Raw genomic sequence first — 25,136 nt, 5'->3', positions numbered from 1 at the left:
TCTGGAAGCCACTTGCCCTAGTGGAAAAGACCACAGACTGGCATAGATGTGAATCTAAGCTTACCCAGTGCTTTTGAAATACCTATGTGCAGAAGTATTCTCATTGCCCATCATTAGGTATGTGGTTCAGATGTTTTAGATGAATGGTTTTAGATGAATGATACAGACATTTGAAAGAGTTAGGCTTTTTCAGAGGGCTGTTCAGAATTGAAGCCTGATTTCAGGCTTCTGAACACCCTTGAAAATATATGGGGCTTTTTTACTGAATAAGCAGGAAGATTTATCTATCTAAATGAGGCACCTGAGTTATAACTGAGTACAACTCTTTGCCTTCTATGTCATTTGAGACCAAAGCCTAAATTTGGGGGTATTTCATTTAGTAATATTCTAATCCAATTTTATTAGATGTTGTATATTCATCACTCTAAAAATTCCACACGTGGCTGACTGTCATCCAAGTGTATGTGGGTCTGACTTTTAAAAGATGTTATTTGCAAAGTCACTGCAATAAGGCATCTGGAGTTAATCAGCAAGAAGCCTTATGAGAGAGCTCTGTTTGTGTTTCATATATAGTCTGCTGTCTCACAATCCATCTGCTAGAACATGCATGCAATATGCTAACATTATCATTGTTAGATTCCAAATGGAAAGAGCTCAATCAAGTTACGTCTGAGAGACAACAAAAACTGGAGGAGTCTTCAAATTACCTGACCCAGTTCCAGACAGCAGAAGCTCAGCTAAAGCACTGGCTTGTGGAAAAGGAGCTAATGGTCAGTGTGCTGGGACCATTATCAATTGATCCTAATATGCTGAATACACAAAAGCAACAGGTTCAGGTGAGTAGTGCCAACACACATTATTGATTTAAGTTTCTTCTGCCTTTTTGCTATTAGCAAAGTACTATTTTGCATCTAGAGTAGAGCATGGTTAGTATAAGCCATTAGATTTATTTATCTTTGGGTATCAGCTTACGTAGTACTTAACTACAATAATTACAAGAAAAAATTATCATAAGAGTGAAAAGAGATCAGAACAGGTAAAGAAAAATGTGGAGGAGACATTGATCCTCTGATATATCTTTTTGTTTGTGGTTTCTCTGTAGTGGAATGTAATGTCCCTTTGATTTTTATTAATGTGACATTTTACTGTCATTCCTCATATACAGTCTGTAGTTAGAACTCTCTTTTTGAGATTTTATTCCCTTGACTGTGCCAGTAGCTAACAAAAATATGAAGGCAAGTGAAATGCATTACTGTGGATGGATATGGGGCCAAGGGTGTCAAAGACAGAAGAAAAAGTATAATGAAAAAATGGAGTAATTTATTGACAGCAACACAGCAAACTTCAGACAAAAGAAACAAATGTGGAATCAGATGAGGTTGCGGAAGGTAGAAAATTTAATTTCAAACATTTCTATTGCTGCCAGTTATTCTAAACTGATGGGAAATTATTTGGTTTTGAAAAAAGAGTTATTAAAGCTTTAATATCAGTATTGTTTAAAATGAAGTGTTTAAAACATGAACTGTGTTCCAATACTATGTGAAATACTATGACTCAATATTGGTTTGTAAGTGCTTCAGAAGTCTAGACAGATGGCGTAAGACTATCATATATCACTTAACAGTCCTTAAAAATTCAACCTAATTGACTTAAAAAGTTTGGAATGTTCTCTAAAGTAAAACCATTATATTTGTCTCTTCTTTTGCAAGCACTGAGACTTAACTGTCAAAAGAACCCCTGAGAACCAGTGATATAAACTTTAAAGGTCTTACACTTCACATTCAGTCATTTTGTGAATTAGCCAAATAGTCTCTGTTCTATAATAATACATTGCAATATTATGTCAGAATACACCTTTTTTGAGGTTCTATCTTAAGACAAATATCAAAACTGTCTAGGAAAGAAGACATTGCTGGAAACTAAACAGCACTTATTTTGCTTGGTGTCGTTAATTAATTACTGTAGTGTTAACAGAATTCATTGTTAACTTGTATCTCCTGGTTGAATTTCCATTAGATGATGTGTAAATTTACCTAATTTTTTCCTCTTTCTTTGATGTAAATACTTGGAAACAACACAGTTTATGAAGAAGGCACATTTATTTCACTGGCTTTTAAACTTGGATACACTCAATAAGAGAGCTTAGCTACAACAAATTCTACATGATTTTGTGTCAGAAGCACTTCTTTTTTTCCTGAAGTAAATTCTTTTTAAAATTATCTTTTTTTCCTAGATTCTTCTCAAAGAGTTTGACACCAGAAAGCCACAATATGAGCAGTTGACTATGGCTGGAGAAGGGATTCTGGAGAGACCTGGTGAACATCCACCCTCACATGAAATTGTAAAAGAGCAACTGGCAGCTGTGGCACAAAAGTGGGACAGTCTAACCAGCCAACTGAAGAAGAGATGTGACCGAATTGACCTAGCCATTGTGAAAAGCACAGAGTATCAAAGTTTACTCAGAAGTCTGTCTGATAAGCTAAGTGCCTTGGATAGTAAACTAAGCAGCAGCCTGGCTGTGAGTACACAACCTGATGCTGTGAAACAACAGCTGGAAATTGCTAAAGAAATGAAGGAGGAAATAGAACAGGAAATGAAGAATATAAATGCAGCACAAGCTCTTTGTGAAGAGCTGTCAACACTGGTTGGGGAAGAGTATTTGAAAGCAGAACTTACAAGACAGTTAGATGGCATCTTAAAATCATTTAAGGATATTGAGCAAAAATCAGGTCAGTATTTATTTAAAGAAAACAGTAACTAAGGCATAAAATAAGGCAAAACTTTGTGATAGAGGTGTTAAGTGAGCTGAGCCTGGTGCCAGCTCTCTATCCAGTCCAACTCCCAAGCAGCTGTACATTAGAATTTAGAAGAATCCCCATACCTTGAAAAGGTAAGAACAATGCTTGGGATCGCTAGTGGATAGTTTGAGAGAGAATTTGGAGTAAAATAGAACGGCTGCTTTTGTCATGTCTTCTTCAGGTACATATTCACTGAATTAGAATACCAATAGAGGATGCTGTTCACTGATCTAACCAACTTCATAGGGGCAGAGTAGAAGCCAAAATGATAATTTCTAGGCAAACACCAGTTAATGGCTTAGTGAAACACAATGGTAATTGTATAAAACTGCCTGTGACAGAAGGAGGCTGGTAGTCTGCAGCCTTTCCTTACCTTGTGAACAACAGAACTGAGCAAATAATACAATGCAAGTGATATTGTACTTTGTTCTCCCTAGCAGCCTCTGTTTTAGGTTTTTAATTTCCTCTGGTCACAAGGAACTTCAAAGAATCTCCCTAGGAACATGTATTGCCTGTGGGCCATGATTTAGACTCTACAAGGTTATACCACTTAACATTCCCTGTGCTTACACTTCATAGTACCATGGAGCACAATTGTGTGTTTTTTACTGCCAGAATCTGCCCAAATGGGATCCATGTCTGACACAGACTGGATAAGCTCACCTCATTTGATTCATGTCCTACTACCTTCAGTGCTCTGCTGTATTTCAGGAATGAGTCTGCCCCTTGCAAGAAACTTGGTTGTCTTCCAGTCAAACACCACATACCAAGGACTGGCTTTCTTTAAATTAATGATCATGCATAATAGAATCAATATTCGTTATTATTTTTTTCACTGAATACTAGCAAGTTCTGATAACGAACCTGTGTGCTGCCTTCTCCTTTGTAGATAACCATGTTCAGCAGCTTCAGTCAGCGTATGCTACTTCTCATCAGTTCCAGCAAATGTCTAAGGACTTTCAGGCCTGGATAAGCAAAAAGAAAGAAGAGCTGAACCAGGCTCGTCCTGTGTCAGCCAAACTTGATGTCTTGCAATCACTAATTGAAGAACAGAAAGATTTTACTAAGACAATGAGCAGTCAGATTAGTTCATATGAAAGAATTGTTGCAGAAGGAGAAAGTATTTTACAGAAGACTCAAGGAGCTGACAAAACAGAATTACAATCCCAAATTGCCATACTCAAAAATAACTGGGAAGAAATGAATAAACAGGTAAAAGAAAGGGAAGATAAATTAGCAGATTGTCTGGAGAAAGCCCTCAAATACAAGCAGCATGTAGAAAATCTGCAGCCATGGATAGAGAAGTGCCAAAGTAACCTGTATGAATTAAAAGTTGGCATAAACCCTGTTGAAATAGAGGATTCTATTGTTCAGGTGAGGGCATGGCAGAAGGACCTGGATAAACACCATGGGATGGTGGAACTATTAAATAATTCTGCTGAAAGTTTGCTCAATGCAAGCCAAACAGATAAAGAAATTGTTGAAGAAGAAACTAAGAAGCTGAATCAGAATGTGAAAGTGGTTACAGAAGAGTTACATAAGAAGAGAGACTGTTTGGAAAATATGGCACAAAGACTGAAAGAGTTTCAGGATTCATCCAGGGAAACTGAAAGACAGCTTAGAAGTGCCAAAGAGCATCTGGAAGCTCATGACTCACTTGGACCTCAGTCATTCAGTAACAAACACCTGACAATGATGCAGGCCCAGCAGAAAGCTTTGCAAGCTTTAAAGCCTCATGTCGATTTAGCAAAAAAGCTTGCCCAAGACCTGGTGGTAGAAGCTTCTGATTCAGCAGGTGTTTCTGACCTTTTGCTCCAAGCTGAATCTTTGGAGCAAGAATACACTGCAGTGAAGCAGCAAGTTGAGGATAGGTGCTCCTTCCTAGAGACCAAACTTCAGGGAATTGGCCATTTCCAAAACAGCATCCGAGAGATGTTCTCTCAGTTTGCAGAGTTTGATGATGAGCTTGATAGCATGGCTCCAGTGGGGAGAGATATCAATGTACTGCAATCACAGAGAGAGGACATAAAACATTTCATGAAAAAGTTGGAGGATCTTATAATGAATAATGAAAATGCTAATAAAAATTGTAAAATTATGCTAGCCACGGAAGCTGAAGCTTCTCCTGATCTTGTTGGTATAAAGAGAGACTTGGAAGCTCTGAATAAACAGTGCAACAAGCTACTAGACAGAGCAAAAGCCAGGGAAGATCAAGTGGATGGTACTATTTGCCGTGTTGAGGAGTTTTACAGTAAGCTAAAAGAATTTTCCACTCTGCTTGGGAGAGCTGAAGAACATGAAGAGTCACAAGGTCCTGTTGGAATGGAAACAGAGGCTATTAATCAGCAGCTGAATACATTCAAGGTAGGAAGATTGCTTTCTTACTATTATAAAATATTTTACCACAATGCCATTTTATTGTATGTCATAGTGAAAGGGACTGGTTAAGTGCAGATCTTAGAGGAGTCTTGTTTCACAGCAGACTGTTCTGTCTGTTTTCTTTTTATCTGTTTTAAATGCTCCAGAGAAGATTTCCTTTGCTACAGCTTGGCAGACATTGGGAATTTTGCATCTCATCTCCTGGTTCCTGCGCCCCAATTCCCTCTTCACCTCTCTTCACTCTCTTGATTCTGTAATCCATCTGCCTTTCTGTTTTTGAGAAACTGCATATTGTCTCCATTTGATGTCCATGTATTGCACAAGTTCCGTCTTCACAGTGGTGTGAATTTTAGATTCCAGTGTTCACATACCAGCCCACATTCACTTTGCTCATCTGAGTAGTTTATTTTTTTTTTTTCACCTTGATGTAGGCTTCAGCATACTTAGGTTTAAGATGTTACCTTTTGCCATTTTCTGATACACTGGCCAGTTTTACCTCACCGAATTCCACCCTTACCTAGAAACATCCTAATAAAAAGAAAACAGGCAAAATAATCCCCCTATTATATTTGGAGTTCTCTGTAGCAATAGTTATCCAAAATGCACTCCAGAGCTTCTGTGTGTAGCTTTTTTTAATATGCCAGCTAGCAATCCATGTGCAGCTCCAAAAAATGCATTGCAGTGATAGTGAGTGTTAATTGAGCTTTGCTGCTGAAATAAGTACAGGTATTTGCTTGGTTTAGGTTACAATAAATGAATTTCCAGTGCTCACCAGAAAGATTTATAGATGTAAGTAGTGTTTGAAAAAGATCATAAATCTCCTAATGGCTATATAGTAGCACTTAATATTCTGCACTGCTTTGGTTTCATTCCAGTATAATACTGCTTCAAATGTTTGTATGACTTGTGCATTGGTTGACACTTAATGATAAAGCCAAACCTTCATTGCAAGATTTGATAAGCCATACTGTTAAAACCTTGATGATCTCAGAAAAGAGTCATTACATGGCTGGCCCAACAGAGGGTGCATTTTGCTTGTTTAAGCCATTTTAGAAAGGAAAATTAAACCAGAAAGCTTTCATCTGGGAATTTCAAATGGAAGTTACCATGAGTTTTGATGATCTTTGAGAATGCATAAATAGAGACAAAAATCTTGAACAAATAGTTACATTATGAGGATATTCCATTAGACTGGGAGGATTAAATTTGTATGCCAGTCTATGCTAACAAGTCTATCTCAATTTAAAAGAGAAACAAATGGCTTTTCTTTGTATATGATTAGTAAAACACTTTGAATATTGGAAAATAGCAACAGCTCCTGCTGTGAATGCTCTTGCTTACACTGGCCACAGTACAGGACTTCAGTTGTAGCCAGTTTGGGATTTCTGATGTCACCACATTTCTTACATTTTCAAACATTAGGTGCAGCTTCAGGTCTTACTTAATACATATTTTATACAAAGAATTGTATATATATAAATATGTATTTTATTATAAAGAAAAATGCTTCTGGAGTGTTAGAATCTGATGAGCAGATGCTAGGAGAATCCAGTTCCCTGTGTGTTGTCTTAGTGTTGTAGTTAATCAGGGCATTGGACACAACACAGCAATTGAGCAGTTTGGGAGTGACAGACCTGTGCAGACCTGTGGGGTGAGAGTGTCCCTGAAACACAAGAGCTTATGTGGTAAGAAGGGCCAAAAAACCCTGGAGAGACTTGAATGAGAACAGTGATAGCAGCATGTTTATATCCAGAAGTCTACTCTGGGATTGTATTTATATTAGATATTTATAAGCTTAGAAATGTGTTTTGCTTGAAGCAACTATTTTAGGCCATGCTTTTGCTTATGATTAAAACCACAATGCCATTAAACAGGAGGTGAAGAATGATGAAAAAGTGAAGGGGTTGTTTAAATAAGTGAAAAGTAAGTGCAGAAATAAAACAGCAGAGTGAGGAGCCTTTGAAGAAAGGAAATGGGGAGACCAGAATGGGAAATTTTACTAAGTGATAGTGTAGTTAGTGAAGGGATACTGATAGCAGCAGGATAGGGATCGACTCTCCTAATATTTGGTGTCAGTGCTACTGGGGCATATCAAAATTACAGTAAGTAATCTATCTGTTTATACTCTTTGCCCTTCCAGAGAGCAGTTCTACCTGAGGCAGCAAACTGTAGGGAGACTGGCTCCCACAGATCCTGCTCCACTTGTGGTGCGTTTGTGTTTGCTCACCTGTTTGTGCACGTACACAAACACGACCTGAAAATGTAGCTGTGGCCACAAAACCACTGTCCGGCTCCTTATGTCTTTAGCTCCTGTGGTCAACTATAGTCAACTTCAATTCCTCAAGAGTAAAGCAAAAGAGTTGTTCTTTAGTGCAGATGTATTAACATGAAATCTTCACTCTTTTCAGGGAAGGAGCTCATGTAATGGGCCAGAGGTGGTTTTTGTGGTTTAACCAATTTTTATGTACAAAGAGCTAGAGCTGTGTGCATCTTCTTGGCATGACATTAAAACACATAATGTTTTTTTAAAAATAAACTGGCTTTGAGTTGTATTATATATAGATATTTAAAAAACATATGCATACTTATTTTATTTATACTTCTTCTTTGTGATGTACTTATTCCAGTCAGTACATAGTGTTAAATTGAAAGTAGTTGCCGTCACTGTTAAACTATACTTATTTACAATGCAGTTACAAAATTTGCTTTCAGTAAATGAAAATCTTCAGAGCAGTTCATTTCAAAGTAGAGCCATGACTCTTACTTCACTTCAGGAAGAGTATAATCAAATGAAGAATTTATGTCAATGAATATAAAACACACACAGAAAATTACTAATTAATTTGGCTTTGTAAGACAGTTTTTACCCCAAAGACTGTATGCAATGTGTAGATTAGTCCTGAAAGGAAATTCCAGTAAATTAGGTTTGTTAAGGTATGGTGAATCTGCCACCATTCTTCAAAAGCAAAACAAAAACGAATTGTGCAAATGGACTGAACTGAACACTCTGGGTTTGAGTAAGCTGCAATGCTAGAATGTTTGCAGTTGGAGAAGCATTTGCAGCTAGTTTCTCTCTGAAACAGAGAAAGAACCCAAAGTTTAATTATTTTACTTTCTGAAACTTTTTCCACAAAAATTTCTTTTTACTGTCATTAAAAGTCATTCTTCTTAGTAAAACCAACATGGTGCTTTTACAGCTTTCATGAGTATGTGGTTCATTTGATTTCTGCTTTTATTTTTGGAATAAAAGTAGATATAGTTGTTAGAGGTTGCCTTCTAATTGGACTTTATGGGAATTTTTAGGTAGCCTGAGTATTCCTGCCAATGAGCTTGAACTAAGATTTTAATTGGCTTATGTTATAGAACCACAGAATTGTTTAGGTTGGAAAAGACCTTTAAGAACATCAAGTCCAATGTTAACACTGCCAGGTCCACCGTTAACCATGTCCCTAAATGCCACATCTACGTGTCTTGTTAGTTGTGTAGAGGGTGTCTGTCCTCTGATTTTTGCTTTGAAGGCAAATAATGTTGAAAGCATAATCAGAAGTTTCTCTTGAAGTTTCTTTTTGAGCTAAGTGTTGCATATCCCATGCGCTGTTTACTAACCCTAGAATAAGATACTAAAATCTTCCATGGGATTTACTACAGTTAAGGTCTGTATTGAAAAGCAAAGGTAATATAAGCAACTATTAAAATTTTTTTAAGAGTTGCATTTTGAAAGTGACTTATCCATCATACAAAGGTCTTCAGCAGTAACAGTGAAAAATGGTAAATTATTTTTTAACTGTTAAAATAATTTTGCTGTTGAGCAAATACAGACCAATTTCAGTTATACACTTCCCCAAAAAAATCATGCAGCACTTTGTGAATTCAGCAAGGATCTATCTGGTTTTGGTTGTTGTGGGTGAAAATAACCATGGATGATAGGACCGTTTATCAAAAGCATCTAAGATTCTTCTTGCATCTTTACCATTAGAGTGTATTCTCTGCTAGAGAATGCAGAGGTGATTATTTGTTTGGCATTATTGTAATGTTATATGGCTGCTCACCAGAGAGGAGGAAGAGAATTTGTCTCGCATGACCTTAGTGTTTTGGTATGTAGCTGACTGTTTATCAAGTAAATCAATAAACATGAGGTGTGGTATATTTGTATTTCTCGCATACAGTATATCCTGCTTTCTGCTTAATGCGGAAAGCTCAAGCTGATTGTAGTGAATGCACCGGGTTAAGTTTTAGCACTAAGTGCCATATGCTGTCCTTAAACTGAGGTTTGAATTGCCGCTATAACTGATGGCTGCTGTGACACAAGCAGCTCAGGTCATTAGGGCAATGGCTTCTACTGGAGTGGAGCTGCTTGGTCATGGCAGCTCCTCCTGTGCTGTTGGCAAGTTACCTGTGAGTCTCCCAACCCTTCACCTCCGTGAATATGATCTAGAAGTGTATGTGCAAAGTGTTGAACTGTATTTAAAAGATGTAAATATCCCAAACTGGAATCTTTGTCCTGATAGGCTGGTTTTGAGCTGCAATAAATCCCCCTGGAAAAAAAAAAAAAAAAAAAAAAAAGTATTTCAGATATAGTTGGGTTTTCCCCATATTTTAATGTTTCTTTCGGTGGGAGCTGGATTCTTCGGAAGTGGCTGCCGTGTCAGCCAGCGCCGCCCTAAGCTCTTGCCTCACAGCCAGTGACCAGACTGAAAATAGTCGAAACTGGACTGAACGTCTCACTTTGCATGTCAGGTGGAGCAATGTCTGACTATTCCAACACCTAATCTAAACACTAGGCGAGTTTGGGGGATTTATTTTTTAAAATAATACACAGGTTAAGTTTCGGTGTAACTTTGGGAAGGAAGCGTCCATTGAAATGACGGCTTTGTCAGCCAGGGCGGTGGGGTGCGGGCGCGGTGAAAGGGCTGCTGCCTTCCCCGAGTTTCTCCCGGGAAGGCAGCCGGCCGGAGCGGTGTCGGCCGCTCCCCCAGCTCTCAGGAGCGGGCTGGGGCGGGAGTGATGTCACCGCCGGGCGGGCGGCGAAGCGTCCCCGCCGCCTGCCCTCGCCAGCCCCCTGCACGGCACCGAGCGAGAAGCGAAGGCGCGGGCGGCTGAGGAGATAAGGAGGCGGCGGGGAGGGACGGAGGGGGGGGAGCCCCCGGGGGGAGCCCCCAGAGCGGCGCTCCGGGCGCGGGCGGGCCGGTAGCAGATGTTGCCTGAAGAGCGAAGCGGGGCGTTCCTGGCGGCTGGAGCGGGGCGAGCCGGGGCGCTGGGCGGCCGCGCCGGGCGGGACGCGCCGGCGCTCCACGGCGGGGGTTTCCGTCCCTCGGCTCCTCGGCAGCTGCGCCTCAGAAATGAGGAGGAGGCGAGGGCAGCCCGCTAGCTGCAGCTTGTAGTCGGAACCTGCCGAATGTAAACCTGCCGTGCCTTCGGGGAACGCGCCACGCTTGCTCGGCTCTGCAGCTGCCTTAAAGAGCTCTCCAGGATGGCATCGGGAGAATCGGTCTGAAACATTCGTTTTCCGACGGTCTGCTCAAAGGACGCATTGGCTTGGCTGCTAGAAAGTGATGTTTTCCTGTGGGACTTGTGGAGGCACCACGAACAAGCCTGTTACAAGAGGAGGATAAGCTGCCTTTCAGATCAAGGTTATTTATAGCTACTGCCAAAAAAGTAAAGGGCTGGTTTATTATTCTTACTGTTCTGGATTTAACTTATTTCCCCCCCACCCCCCAGGATTTTATCTGTGCCTTGGTCAGGATCATACAAGCCACTGTGGATTCTGTCTTTTTAAGCTGCCACACCATGTTTTATTTATAAAGAAGATGGGACCCTGCAAACCAGCTAAATGGATTACAGTTAAGCAGTCATGTACAGAAGATAATGTGCTGCCTTCTGTAACACTTGTTTGGGAGGCTTATTTGGGAGATTTCAGATACAGATTCTGACCTTGAAAAATAAATGAAGCCTTCCACTGAATGTTTGAAATATTTGGCCACTGCTGGTTTCTGCTATATTTTGTTTTTCTGTGATATTGGGACACTTCTGTTACTTTCTTACTGAAGCACTTTGTATTTTTGGGGGGTGGGAAACCTCATGACCAGGTAAAGTCAAATTTAAATGGATGCACTGATTATGAATGACCTCAGCCACTTCATATCTTATGATGTATATTTTTGTATCTATGCATCTTATGCTAAGGGCAAGTTTACTATTTCTTCAGATTGCTAGTGTCCTGAATCTGTGAAAACAGAGGTGTATTTGTGTGAATACTTCCAACATGGGGAAGCCACTTAGCAGGCCAGACTGTCTACGTCAGAATCCTCCATGTGTTGGCAAAGGGGAAGAGGATGAAGATCTAAATATTGAGGACTGCTACGTTCCCCAGAGGTCTATCTATGACACTGTGCGGCTGAATGAACAGATTGATTCAGGCTCCAAGGGCAGCCTCTCTTCGAGGCATTTTACAGACCGGACCTTACCCTACAGTCACAGAACACTGGACATCAGTACTTTGTGCTCCAATGGTGCCCTTACTTCTTCCAGTGTTTTTGAGCTCCGAAGCCGTGAAGCTAACAAGTTAGATGAAAAAATGATCTTTGATGCTCTTAAACTGAACAGCGATATAATTCGAACAGCTGGGTTACCCAAAGCAAAGTCTCACACAGAAAAGAAGGAGCACAGACGATCGTGGAGAATGCTTGTTCCACCCAGCTTTCCAGATTACACTAACAGAAGTGAAAGCTCCTTTAATGAAACTGCTGATATGTCAGAGGCAGCTAGACTAGACAAATGCAAGTGGGGTACGAATTCTCTTACCTCGGAAGAGGATGATTCTGGTTTATGCAGCCCTCCAACCGAAAGAGAAGATAAACAAGATACACTGTTAGCAGGGGAGCAAACTCAAATGCGAAGTCTGTCTTCTGCAGAAGATATCCATGCAGTAGGTCAGTTCAGACCATATATCCCAGCAATTTGCAGAGAGCAGCAAACCCCACTGCTTGCAAGCATGAGTGTCCCTGTCAAAGAAAGCTGCAGACTGGCTTTGCATGACATTTTACCCTCTGGAAAAGTAAAACAAAACAATGCCCAGACATGTGAGAGTGATCAGGAAGAGATGGAGGGGAAATACTCTCACTTACAAGGTTTCAAAGAGAAAATTCTGTCACATGAAGATCCTCTTCAAGGTGATGGAAGAATTATTACCCCTGGCAAAAATGAAGTGGAAAATGCATATGAAGTTAATGAAAAAACTAAAATACGAGTCACAACAGTAGAGGAGGATTATGTGGATGATGTATCTCCTCATGTAGATGTTTATTATGCTAATGCTGCTGTAAATACTAGTGACTTGGATTTTGCAAAATATGAAATTTTATCTGATATGGAGGAATGCAGTGTAGCATGTACAGGCTCAAATGAAATGGCATTTTCTGTTCAACAGCTTGAATTAGATAGCACTGTAAACTGCCCAAAAGTTTTCCCAGGGAGAAATAAAGGCAATATTTGGACTACTGGCATCCAAGACACCTTGGATACAGTCTGCAATGGCCTCTTGTCCAACAAGGTAATTAAAAAACAAACCATAGATTTGTGAAATAGTTGTAATATAACCTTAAAGATATTTGTTTAAAACTCTAAGTTTTGCCATTATTGCAAAAATGCAACTTTTAAGAAATTAATTATTAGGCAGATGCAGTAATCAGTGTCATTTGCATAGCACACATGGGCTGTTCAAGGTAGGTGAAATGGTCAGTATGGGAAATGAATTGGGGGAAAATTCTGAGGGGGTGATTACTCCAGCTGTTTTGAGCAGGGTTATTTATTGCCCAGCTGGTGCCTGTTACTCCCGACGTGGAATGCCTCCTCCGTGCTCTGTGTTGGTGCTCGGTGTCTGCACTGACTGTGGTCGCAGGCAATGCCATTCAAGGGCAGCTACAGTCCATGTGTTCAGCCTGAGCAGCCTTACTCATCAAGGTGCAAGCAACAGTATCAGATGGTTGTGGTTTCCACAGCAGGCGGATTAAAGGCTCACCGCCTCTTCTGAAAGCTGCCTTTTGCATTTGCGTGCCAGAAAGCAGATCTGACGTTACAGTAGTATTTTACAAGCACAGGATCTTGCAGTGCTTTGTGAGTGGTGGATGAGGTAAGAGAGTAAGGGAAGATTTGTAATAAGGAAAGGGTGTTTGTCGGGTCTGTAATTTTTTTCTTCCCACTCTGGTTGAAATCTGAGATACTTCAAGCTTTGTTGCTAAGTTGTTCTGGTAAACTTTGGCCTCAGCAATAATTGTAATTTATTTTAAGCTTCTCTCCACAAAGAATGTGTGCATTTTTAAAGGGCAGATTATGGAGATCTGTCCCGTCTGTGGTAGGACGTTGTTCTCAAAAGATGAGACTTTATGGCACATAAAAGAAGAATTTGTTATTGATTCTGTGTTGAAATATTATTCTGCCTCCTCCCTACCCTACAGTCAAGAAAAACACATTCTCCTTCTTCAAGGAGCAGCCAACTCATTGCACGCTCTCAGTTTTCATGTAACCACAGTCTTAGAGTTTGTAAGGGTTTTTTTGTCTGTAGGAACAAATCTCTTAGAGATGCTTAATTTATTTTACCCCTCATGTTTAGTGTATTTCCTGTAGCTTCTAGATTGACTTGTCAAGCTGGTGGAAGCGTGCTCAGCCACCTGAGGTCTGCAGCTTTGAAAGCAATCACTTGCCACAGTGTGTTTGGTGCAAAAGAGGAGAGTTGCTGGTACATTCAGAGTGATCCCTGCTTTTCAGGATGCTGAGAAAGGTTGCTTTGAATGCACTAAGTGTACACCAAAACTGTTACTGAATGCTGCTATAGAAATTGAAGGATTTAGGGTCAAAAGTTGAGCATTCTTTAGCATTGTTTATTCATTGGTTATTATTCACTGGCCTGTGTAATTAATTCAAGGGCTTCAGGCCATTTTCTGATCTCATTGACACTTGTGTCAGTGCAGCTTAATGCTGCTGAATACAAATGGAGATTTACATCGCTGTTGCTATTGGTAATAATCTGGCTCTGAAAAAGCTTAAATACCTGCAAGAGTAAAATAAAGCAAACACAAAACTACTCAAAGTGCTGTTGGGCACGGTCAAAGCCTTGGTGATTTGCAAGAGTATCCTTTGAACGAAAGCCCATTTTCCTGAGTGTCTGCTGGGATACTGTTTCAACAGCATCTGTAGTGCCTGCTCCTCACTTGTTACTATTATAATCTCCCAAACCGATTTTAAAATATCTCTTCCTTCACTGTTTCTTTGACTTAAAACTTCGGCTTTGGTCCTAATTTGGAAAAAAAGCCCAGTTGTATCTCTTGGCCTGTGCCATTTTTTGTTAGATTTTATAGATAGGTAATTAAACAGGTGAGTTTCTCTAGTCTTTTTTTTTTTTCCCCCTCTATCAGAAGTTTTCTTTTTTTCACCCCCCAAAACTTCCACCACCTCTCTTTTTCTTGGTCCCTTTCCTTCCTACCTATAACTACTCATGGAAATGTAAGCCATTTCCCCTTCTATGGTGTATTGAATTTACTCTGTTTAGGTTGAGTCTGTTCTGTTTAGATTTATTAATGCTTTTTTAGGAAGGTCCTGACAATGAATGGCTTCCTTTCTTCTAGACGCCAGTTTTAAGCAATTTTTTTTGTTGCATACGGTCATGTAAATACCAGATGAATTTTATGTCAGAAGTTACCATGTTTCATGACTGTCTTGGGTTTCAACTGCAGGTATTCCAGAAAGAAGAAATTGAACCCTTACAAGTGAAACAACAGGAAGTAAATTGGTTGGGTCAGGGCCTTATTCAGAGTGCTGCTAAAAGTACCAACACAGAGAACCTTGAACATGACCTTGAAGATGTCAACACCCGATGGAAGACTCTTAATAAGAAGGTTATTATCTTGTATACTATTCTGCTTTTGTTGCGTTCTGCCTTTTGATTATTTGCTTGCTGGTATCTTTCAAAATACAGGAAATTAAATATTCACTAAGAATATGAATTATATTTACTTTACACAATCGCTTTGTTTGTAATTCTAAGGATAAAATTTATATCACTAATAGCCAGAGGTGTTGCTGTCATTTATAAGGTTTTGCCAAACTTTATCTAGGTCTGTCCTTGATTTTTATTCAGGAAAGACTCACAGAGCCATGAAATGGTTGGGGTTGGAAGGGATCCCTGGAGATTCAGTCCCACTTTCAGTCATTCGCATATTTTTTCACTTTGTTGTATTTGCTCATGTACACTGTTGTACCTGCACAGGGCAAAAATACAGCCCAGCTTTGCATGACTGGTGGAATGTTTCCTTTACCTTTAGGACTGTATTGCTTGAGACATCAGAAAGTACCACTGCTTTGAAAAACTGGCTGTAGATGTTTTTCTGTACTTTTCAAGAGTCTTCTTTCAGCAGTAGCTGCTGTTGGAAAATGGAAAGGGTGGGAAGTAGGAATGGTGCTCAACTTCTGTTCTCTTCCTGAAGGAGTGATGCAGCAGAACCAGAGACACCTGCAGTTCACCTATTTGCCTTCTCCTTTCCTATTTTTATTTCTCATTCATGGCATTATTGGCCCTTATTAAGAGCTGCTACTTTGGATTCCTGGCTCATTCTATAAAGAAAATAAAGACCGTTTGAAATGCGAACATCCCGTCAGTATATTTCATAATGCCGGAGCTGTATAGAGGAGTACCTTGTGAGGAATTACTAGAGCAGACTGATATACTGGGAGTCTGTTTTTTTCATTGGATGTCTCCAGCCCCAAGAGATTGATGCTGAATTGTGACATAGTGCTTTTATGAATAGCTACTACAAAAATGAGAGTATTTATTAGTGATATTGACAGATGTTCCACAGGTTTTGACTAATTATTTCACAGAAATAAAATGAGTAGGTGAGATCCTCTGCTGCTTTTTCAGGTTGCCCAGCGTGCTGCGCAATTGCAGGAAGCTCTTCTCCACTGTGGGAGATTTCAGGATGCCCTTGAATCTCTGCTTAGCTGGCTCATTGATACAGAAGATCTTGTGGCTAATCAGAAACCACCATCTGCTGAATTCAAAGTTGTCAAGGCGCAAATACAAGAACAGAAGGTAAGTGAAATGATTTCAGAATCTCTCTCCTTCCACTGGATCAATGAGAATAAATTCCCAGTCTTTGGCAAAGCATAATATCTGTTCAAGTGTATTATATTACACTGGAGTGTGCTGAGGTGTTTAAAGGAGCCATCTGTTCAAAACTCAGGACTTTGTCCAGGGTTGGGAGAAGTGCTCATCTTCTGGGATATAAGACAGAGAGTGATACTATGCAATCTGACCTCTGGTTAGAATTATTAACATTATCTGGAAAGGATGTTAAAGATCCACTGGAAAAAGAGAAAGCATAAAAGGTAGGAAATAAAACCTAGTAAATTTTCACTGTAATACTTCCAAGATAAGATTGCAGATTACAGATTTAAATACTTGGCTCTTGATCTTGATGTGATCATTGTCAGTAGTTAGTTGGAGTCCCATTGGGAAATGGCCTGTGCTAATGTAGAAACGCTATCAGTGTCATCAACTCTGGTGTATTTTAATAATGGTTATAGAAAAGAATGATAATCTAGCTGATAAAACATACAATGCATGCAGCTGGACTGTGTGGCCCACTGCCACCCAAAGATTTAAACAGAGTTATGGCCAGTCCAGGTTGTCATCTTGGGATTCCTGCAGTGGCAAAATGTTAATGTTACCAAAGGCACCTAGGGAATGGAGATGGGGAGGATTGTATACAGAGGCATATTTTTTTCTTTACAGAGAAGTTAATGTACTACACTAGATAGGTGAACCCAATTGCATCTCATACAAGTGATGAGTTGATTAGACAATAGTTTTAGTATCTATTTTCCCATTTCTCTATGTATCAGAATTACCTCTGTGATGCCAAATCTAGAAGGGCATGCAGTTTTCCCACAAATGTTCCTGTAAAATGTAACTTAATTCTAAATAGCTGGATTACTTCAAGGGTATTAAGTAGAACTTTTTCCTCTATATGTTCACTTTTTGGGCTGCCACACGTCCTTAGCTCAGAGAAACCAGGGATGTTTGGGCTTCATGAAACTCCAGTGTTCTTAGGAAAACAACTGAGAAACTAAAATGAGCCTGCGTTGGTCAGGGAAGGGGTTTATGTTTGTGATATGTGTGTCTCTTTGATTACCATTGTTCACACTTTTATCACAATATAGGCATTGTGGGTTAGTTTTTAGGTTTTTTGTTTTAACGGCTTTTCAAGAAGTCTGCTGTTGTTACATTTGTATTATTGCAATATTTCTTAATAACCTGGTGCTTGATTGCTTTCTCTATAGCTTCTCCAGAGGCTGCTGGATGACCGCAAGCCCACTGTTGAAGCAATCAAACGTGAAGGGGAGAAAATTGCGGAGTCAGCAGAGCCTGCTGATAGAGTGAAAATCTTGAAACAGTTGAGTTTCCTGGATAGTCGATGGGATGCCTTGCTCAGTAAAGCTGAAACAAGGTATTTGAAATTCTTTCATGGATTTTAAAAATGTAGACATAGCATGTGATAGATGTTTAGAAGCAGCATGTGGAACTCTACGGTGTGAAGTACTATCATTCTTTTAATTACATTACTTCTTAGTCTCTTGATATTGATATAATGGGTCCTCTGAAGGAAAAGTGGAGAAAAATGACCTGAAGAGACCTAAAGCTCTTAAAAAAAAGTTTTGTCTAAGATGTGACAATCTACTAGGATTAACTACATATGTATCTTCTGAATATTTTATCTCTGTTAGTTCATTAGAATGCAGGTGTTTTGATGCAGGAACACGTTTTGCAATAGAGTAAAGTGCAAATTTTGCACCTAACAAATAATAATGGTATTACCTTGGAACTTCAAAGTCCTGACTTGCTGCTACAAAGAGGGGGTACTCAATTTTTTCCTTTTTTTTTCGGATATCACCTACACAATTAGTTTCTGCAGCTTAGAGGTCTTCATAATGTCAGTTGCAGATGCATGCAAGGTGCTGAGCTCCCTTAGTTTTCAAGAGGAAAAAGGACCTTTCAAGTATGTAGAAAGGTCATATTTTCTTTCTTTCATATTCTAGCAACACAGAAAGCCCTATCTCCTAAAAGACATTGCAGTCCAATTCAAGTTCCAATTAAAAAAACTCAAATGAAATCCATGCACATAATATCTGTGTAAACACAGACTTACATTTGTGACTTGTTGTCAGTGTGTAAAATACCTGTAAAGTGATGAACTGTGAAGTGTCTTTGAAGAAATCTGTGTTGGAAGGGCTACTGAACGTGTTTTCTGGGTAAGGATTTGAGAAGGACAGTCTTTTTCAGAGTAGAGAGAAGAGTGCATGAGACATAGCCCAAAAAAAGGCACATAACTGAGAGTAAGAGAGGACTTGGGAAGTTGAAGAAAACAAATTTGAAGTGCACAGTGAAGCTTTACAGTGAAGAGCAAATGGTTGTGTTGGTACTTCAAGTAGTATTGAGCTCACCTCACCTCTGTTGTCTTCTATTCCTTCTGGAAGCCTCTCTTTAGCTGAACCTGTTTTGTTACCTCATACTAATAATAGGATTATTTAATTAGTCAACCACTAATAGACCATTATTTCCTTCTTTTTTTTTTTTTTTATTGAAGGAATCTGACTCATTAGCTGGGGTAAATGTTAATGTCATGTTTAATTTAATAATATCCTCCCAGTCTGATGACATCTAATTACAAATGAAATTGCAACTTTTTCCAAGCCATCCATTAGCTGCAAGCTTGTCTCCATTGTTCTTTGGCTGGTCTCTAGAAATGAAGAAGGAATTTGAGAATGATGTTGAAAACAATGTAGAGTACCCCACAGAGTGTTCCATGGCTAAGTATGTCAAGTCTACCTTGTTTATAAGCCTTGGAAAGCACATAAATGTAGCTTTTATCTGGAATGAGATCCTCGTTTGAAAGACGATATTGTGATGTTTTCATGTAGAACAAATCTCCTAAAAGTCTGCTTGAATGGCATTTGTTCAGCACTGCTTGTAGAGAAGTCTTTGCTGTAATCAACAGTCTTCTCTGACATGTAATAATCTGAACGACAAATGTTTTAGGTACTGCTTTTCTGTTTTGGAGGTCAAGTTTCTGTGCTTTATTAGTGTTGTCTCACTAACTTCAATGAGAGCTCTTATCCAGGACAAGAGATGAAATGTAGAACGAAATAATTCTGTTCTCATCATTGAAAAAAATGTTTAAAGACATTTTACAACACTGAAGAAGCATGACAGTATATTCTCGTTCAGTAAAGCCTTTGCCTAACTTAAAACATGTATAATAGTCAAGGGAATGTAACTTCACTCTTTAAGACAGCTGGAAACTTGAGAACTATCTTAACTGGGTGTAAAACAATGTTTTGATAAATTCAGTGATAGATTATTTTTAGCAAAAAGTATATTAATAAAGTGATATTATTTTTATTTGCAAAACTGGTTTATTAGACAAATACCTTGGAGGTGTTTGTTTGGTTTTAATTTTGATTTTTACTTTACCTTGCTTTTCATTGAGTATCATGGATATACATCTGTTTCATTTGGTGACTGGTTCTTACAATGAGATTGAATTATTTCTGGGTTTTTTTCAAAGGATTCAAGGGGCTTTTTTTCATTACTAAAACTGTTTCACACTTACTTCATTACAAAAATTAACCATTCCCTGGGTGTATTGATAGGAACCGTCAGCTGGAAGGCATCTCGGTGGTAGCACAGCAGTTCCATGAAGCTCTGGAGCCACTGGTGGAGTGGTTGACAGCCACAGAGAAGAGGCTTGCAAATGCAGAACCCATTGGAACGCAGGCCTCCAAACTGCAGCAGCAAATTTCTCAGCATAAAGTAAGATACAAACCACTCACCTGCTTTGGTCATTCTTTTTAGATGCTTCTGTAAAGCACAACACAACTGGCAAAGCTGTTGCACTGTACTCATTTTACCATACAGTTTCATTTTTTTTCACTTGTAATTTAAGTTTTATATATTTATGTTGGCAATACGTCCTTTTTTGTTCAATTTTTATTGAGTTCCACTTACATTTATTTTATGTTTTTCTGATTTTCTTTTCCATTATTCTTCATTATTTAAAATAAAATATAGGCCCTAGAAGATGATGTCCTAGCTCACAATAAGAGTTTACATCAGGCCATTAGCGCTGGTCAGTCTCTAAAGACTATGAGCTCCAGGGAAGATAAAGATATGGTGCAGGAAAAGCTAGATTCTGCTCAGGCACGATACATTGAAATTCAAGAGAAGAGCAACAGCAGGTGTGAACTTCTCCAGCAAGCTTACAGCAATGCTCAGATTTTTGGGGAGGACGAAGTTGAGTTGATGAACTGGCTGAATGAAATCCATGATAAACTGAACAAATTGTCAGTCCAAGATTGCAACACAGAATTGCTTGAGAAACAGCACTCTGAACTACTGGTATTTTGATTTCTGTTCATTTCTTATTTAATTCATGTTTTAAATTTGATTTATATCCCCATACTACATTTATTTTCATTAATATATCTGGTTTAAAATGTCAGTCTGATTATTCTAAATAAAGATAATATATTTTGTTAGGTCTGTGCTAACATAAATGACCTTTATTCTTAGGATCTTCAGGAAGAGATTCTTCTTAGAAAACAAAGTGTTGATTTGGCTATACAAAATGGCTTAGAGCTTCTCAAGCAAACAACAGGTGAGAACTTACATGAAACTATAATTTTTCATACTTTTCTTTTACTTAGAGGTGCTAAAGAAAATTAAAGTGAAACTTGTAAATATGGTTCATATTTACTGGTTAAAGCAATCATAGTTGTTTATTTTAATAAAGGTTTGAGGTCAAGGTAGGTTATGTTTTGGGATCAATTTTACTTTTAATTTAAGTGAGCAAAAGCGTTTTTTTTGCCTGTAGAGAATTTAGCCCTTGAATCCTTTTGTTATTTTTAGTGGAAAATTATTTTAGTGAACCTGCATTCCATTCCTAATAGCGAGTTATGGACATTACTCATAATGGAGGGCTGTTTGGCAGTGGACACAGTGAATTCCCTGCAGGCATCCACAGATGAACAAGATATTAGACTACCTATTACTGCAAGGGGAAAGCTTCATCCGTGGGAACTAATGCTGTGGGAAGGGTTGCATTCCAGTTCTATACAATGTGTCTGTTCTGTAGAGCAACATCTGTCCAGATTTTCTAGTACTTGTAAAGTTCTTGAACCCTTTGAGACATACATATGTTTGCACAGGGTGGTATTATCCTTTTCTGTTCCAAACTTTGACATTGCATGTAGTCTATAAAGAAATCTGAATGTTCCTAATAAGGCTAATAAATTTCAATGCATTGTTTTTCTTTTAGCCTTTTGAGTTCTGTTTCAAATGGACAGCAATGAGGGTGAACTGTGATTGAAAGTCTAATTAGTAATAGGTAGATTTATTTTTTTGTTCTTTACATTTTCAGTAACAATTTTATATCTTTTATTTGGCCTTTTTAAGAAGTATTTTGAGTATAAGGGTGGATTTTTTAAGAACATTTGTGTTAAATATTGGATTTAACCCCTTACTTTCTAATAGTTTAGTAAAGCAGAAAAAAGGCAGAAGGACCAATTCTGAACTGACGTAAACTTTGTAGCTTTGTGGGCTTTACTGATGGTAGGACAATTTACAGCAGTTGAAGATTGGCCTTGTCACCTTGTTTGGGTTATTTTATAAATTAAATACTGAGGTTTCTGTAATATGTGGTGTTCAGGATTTTATTTTTTTTTGTTGTGGTTTTGAGTTTTTTTGCTTTTTAATATTTGTGATCACAGGAAATAACATCCCTTTGATATTTTAGGTGATGAAGTTGTAATTGTTCAAGATAAACTGGAAGGCATTAAAGCGAGATACAAAGACATTACAAAATTAAGTTCTGATGTATCCAAGACTTTAGAGCAGGCTCTGCAGCTTGCAGGCCAACTGCACTCAACTCACGAGGAACTCTGCAAATGGCTTGATGAAGTAGAGATGGAGTTACTTTCATATGAAACTCAAGTACCAAAGGCTGAAGAATTAAGCCAAGTACAAGAAAGACAAAAAGTAGGTTTTAGAACCTGTGAATTATTTACTGCTCTGTGATTCGGTGAGGTTTTGTGTTAATTTACGCTTGACGTGAAATAACTTTTTGAATAATTTTGGCATCAGATCATTTGACTAAATGTAACAGTAGTTAAGAATCAAACTCCCTTTCCAGAGTCATGTGCTATGATCACTTATGAAATTGGGCTGAGGTTTATTTTTAGCACAAGAGAAGCACAACATTTTCATTTTATTCAAGGACCTACCTAAGACTGGGAAACCTCATAAGTTGTCAAACAAAGTTATTTTAGTTCTTTAGCTGTGGCATGGATAAAATCCTGTAAAGTGTCAGTATTTTAAACATATATTACTAATTTTGTTTAACAAGATTTAGTTCAAAAGAGAAAATGTAGTATAAGCTCCATGGTATGGAAAATGTTGAGGGGGGAAGCTTAATAAAATTCTGTTAAATTTCTTTAATAGATGGGGAGTTCTGTACAGGTAAAATTTCATTCCCTTGCGTGAATATGTGCTTGAAATTCTATCCAGTCATTGTTCATTGCAGAAATCATTTGAATTCATCATATTTTGCTATACTGAGTGCTGATTTCATTTGCTGATGACTTAGTTCTTTAAGGAGTTGCAGTTTGCAACCATCCATTAGTTTTATTTTCTTTGGATGCTTCATGAAGTACTAACAATTCTTAGAAAATTTTCAGATGGTCATACTGACTAGAGAAATATATTTAGGTTAGATTCTGTGGAAAATTCTCTTAAGAATCACCTACCTTTCTGTCAAACAACTTACAGTATCAAAAAGCAAATACATATTAGGTGAAAATAAGTATTCTAATTTAGCCCTTTGGTTTGTGTGGAAAACAGTTCTCAACTCACGGGGTAGTTGAAAGTATGAAGAAACTGCAAACTGTGTTATGTTCCGTTCATATAGTGCCATGTTTAAATGGTTTAATTGTTTTAAATGGCCTTTTACAGGAGCTGAAAAAAGAAGCAAAGAACAACAAAGGCTTACTGGACTCTCTGAATGAAGTTGGCAGTGCCTTCCTGGAGCTGGTGCCGTGGAGGGCCAGAGAGGGGCTAGACAAGATGATAACAGAGGACAATGAACGCTACAGATTAGTGAGTGACACGATCTCTCAGAAGGTGGATGAGATTGATGCTGCCATCCTGAGATCCCAGCAGGTACTGAAAACTGTTCTTTGGACAGTAACAGTCTCTGGCCATGTGTAGTTGGACAAAAGCTGTCCTTTAATAATGTTGCCAAAAGTTCATTATACTTGAGCAGCAAAAGGCCCACTTGAATAAAATGGGACTCCACTGTTAAGATATGAATGCCAGAAATCTGTTAATCTGTACGCTTTTGTAGCTGTCTCCCTTTCTGTGGATGCAAACAACAGTATTTTAGCTAAAATTGCTGTTGCTACCCTGTGGCTCCTCAAGTCGGAGTTTGCTTAAGAACTGAATGGCTCACATCTTTTATACATCATGTTGTGTTAAGTAAAATATGGTCCAGATCCTGAGCCACTTTTTCTGGATGTGGCACTGATACTGCTAGGTTGGCCACAGCTTTTAGCATCAGCTGCTTGTCCAGCTCATCTGTGCGTTACACAATTAACAGCTGGATGACCTTGTTCCAGCTGTAGTGGAGGATTTAAATAACACTTGCTTTTATTAGTATCTACAATGCTTTTCTTCTTGGGGCCCAAAACCTGAGTTATTTAATATATGGAGGTTTCTGTACATGCACAGAAGTATATATGGATACCCTTTGAGAACTGGGCTCTAATTTTGTCACTGAGTAGTCTCATATTTAAGCCTGCTTATAAATACATTGTGAAAACACAATCTTCCAGTGTCTGCCTACAGTTCAGGCATAAAAATGCTGGTGGAGATTTCTACTTCTGCTATATAGTTCCCATAAACAGTTGTAACAGGACAAGGAGAAACTATGTGTGATAATTTCAAAATTTGCCATGAACTGACTAAAAGAGACTGTCAGTAATTCAGATTTTCTTCTAAGTGAGCTTAAAAATAAGTACAGGTTTCTTTTTAAGGGGTTTGCTAATTAATATTTTCTTGTCTCATTAACCTGATATTCAAAAATGAAGGGTGATTTTTTTTTTTAATGAGTGATAAGGTGAGATAGAAGATTGTATTTTAGCTCTCCTTCAGATTTTCTGAATTCCATGACTATGTTGCATCCTCTAGCATAAGTTGAGCAGTTTCAGGTGCAGACATGAAAAGTTCAGAGCTGCTATTTCACTAGCTAATGTTGCAAAGGCACATTGCGCTCTCATCCTGCATACCCCTAACCTCCACTTCAGCCAACCCACATCACCACAGTAAACTCCTACACACTATATCCTGTGATAAGTTTCAGGTGCTTAATGTGCTTCCAGTAGAGGATAAGCTACTTCCCATTTAGCTATGCAAAATAAAAAGCATTTTTGAAAAAGCTAGTGCTCTTTTAAATTTGCCCTGGGGCAACTTCTTCAAGTGCCTATACTATTAAGAAGTTTTGGGTAGAGGACAAAGCTGCTGAGAATTTCATGATAGATGTTCCTGGACCAAGGTGAGGGGTGCAGCCGGCAACACAGATGGTTAGGCATAATGGCTTCATGTTGTGAATGGAAGCTGGAAGACTAACAGACAGATGAAATGCCCAGCGTTTTTAACTACCTGGGCAAAATGGTCCCAGACTGGTGGATTTATCTTAGAGATAAATTCAGCTGCATGGTTTAGTCTTCATTTCTCAAGACTGTGGGCATTGGTGGGGTCCTCTAGTGTAGGAGTCCTGTGTAGAAACACAAGGTCATATTCTACTTTGGGCTTACTTGTTCTTCACTCTAAAGCAGCTGTAGAGAGTGCTTTAGAAA

The 25,136-nt window shown here is 38.7% G+C and overlaps 1 protein-coding gene across 20 annotated transcripts in view; it reads left to right on the top strand.

Annotated features, from left to right (window-relative positions):
- The window catches only part of DST (dystonin), a 299,250-nt gene that overhangs the window by 217,106 nt on the left and 57,008 nt on the right, over positions 1–25,136 (top strand). For 18 of the 20 annotated variants that reach the window (XM_048296861.1, XM_048296860.1, XM_048296883.1 and 15 more), the window contains 11 exons: positions 637–836; positions 2,234–2,729; positions 3,688–5,162; positions 14,906–15,067; positions 16,090–16,260; positions 17,511–17,677; positions 19,881–20,040; positions 20,299–20,625; positions 20,800–20,884; positions 22,022–22,263; positions 23,236–23,442. In XM_048296861.1, the coding sequence (XP_048152818.1) occupies positions 637–836; positions 2,234–2,729; positions 3,688–5,162; positions 14,906–15,067; positions 16,090–16,260; positions 17,511–17,677; positions 19,881–20,040; positions 20,299–20,625; positions 20,800–20,884; positions 22,022–22,263; positions 23,236–23,442 (3,692 nt within the window). The remainder of the gene's footprint in view (positions 1–636; positions 837–2,233; positions 2,730–3,687; positions 5,163–14,905; positions 15,068–16,089; positions 16,261–17,510; positions 17,678–19,880; positions 20,041–20,298; positions 20,626–20,799; positions 20,885–22,021; positions 22,264–23,235; positions 23,443–25,136) is intronic. The other 2 variants (XM_048296882.1, XM_048296875.1) reach the window with 1 other exon arrangement.

This window comes from Corvus hawaiiensis, chromosome 3, assembly GCF_020740725.1.
Source record: "Corvus hawaiiensis isolate bCorHaw1 chromosome 3, bCorHaw1.pri.cur, whole genome shotgun sequence".
NCBI classification, from domain to species: domain Eukaryota; kingdom Metazoa; phylum Chordata; class Aves; order Passeriformes; family Corvidae; genus Corvus; species Corvus hawaiiensis.
This window is presented reverse-complemented; position numbering and strand designations above follow the sequence as displayed.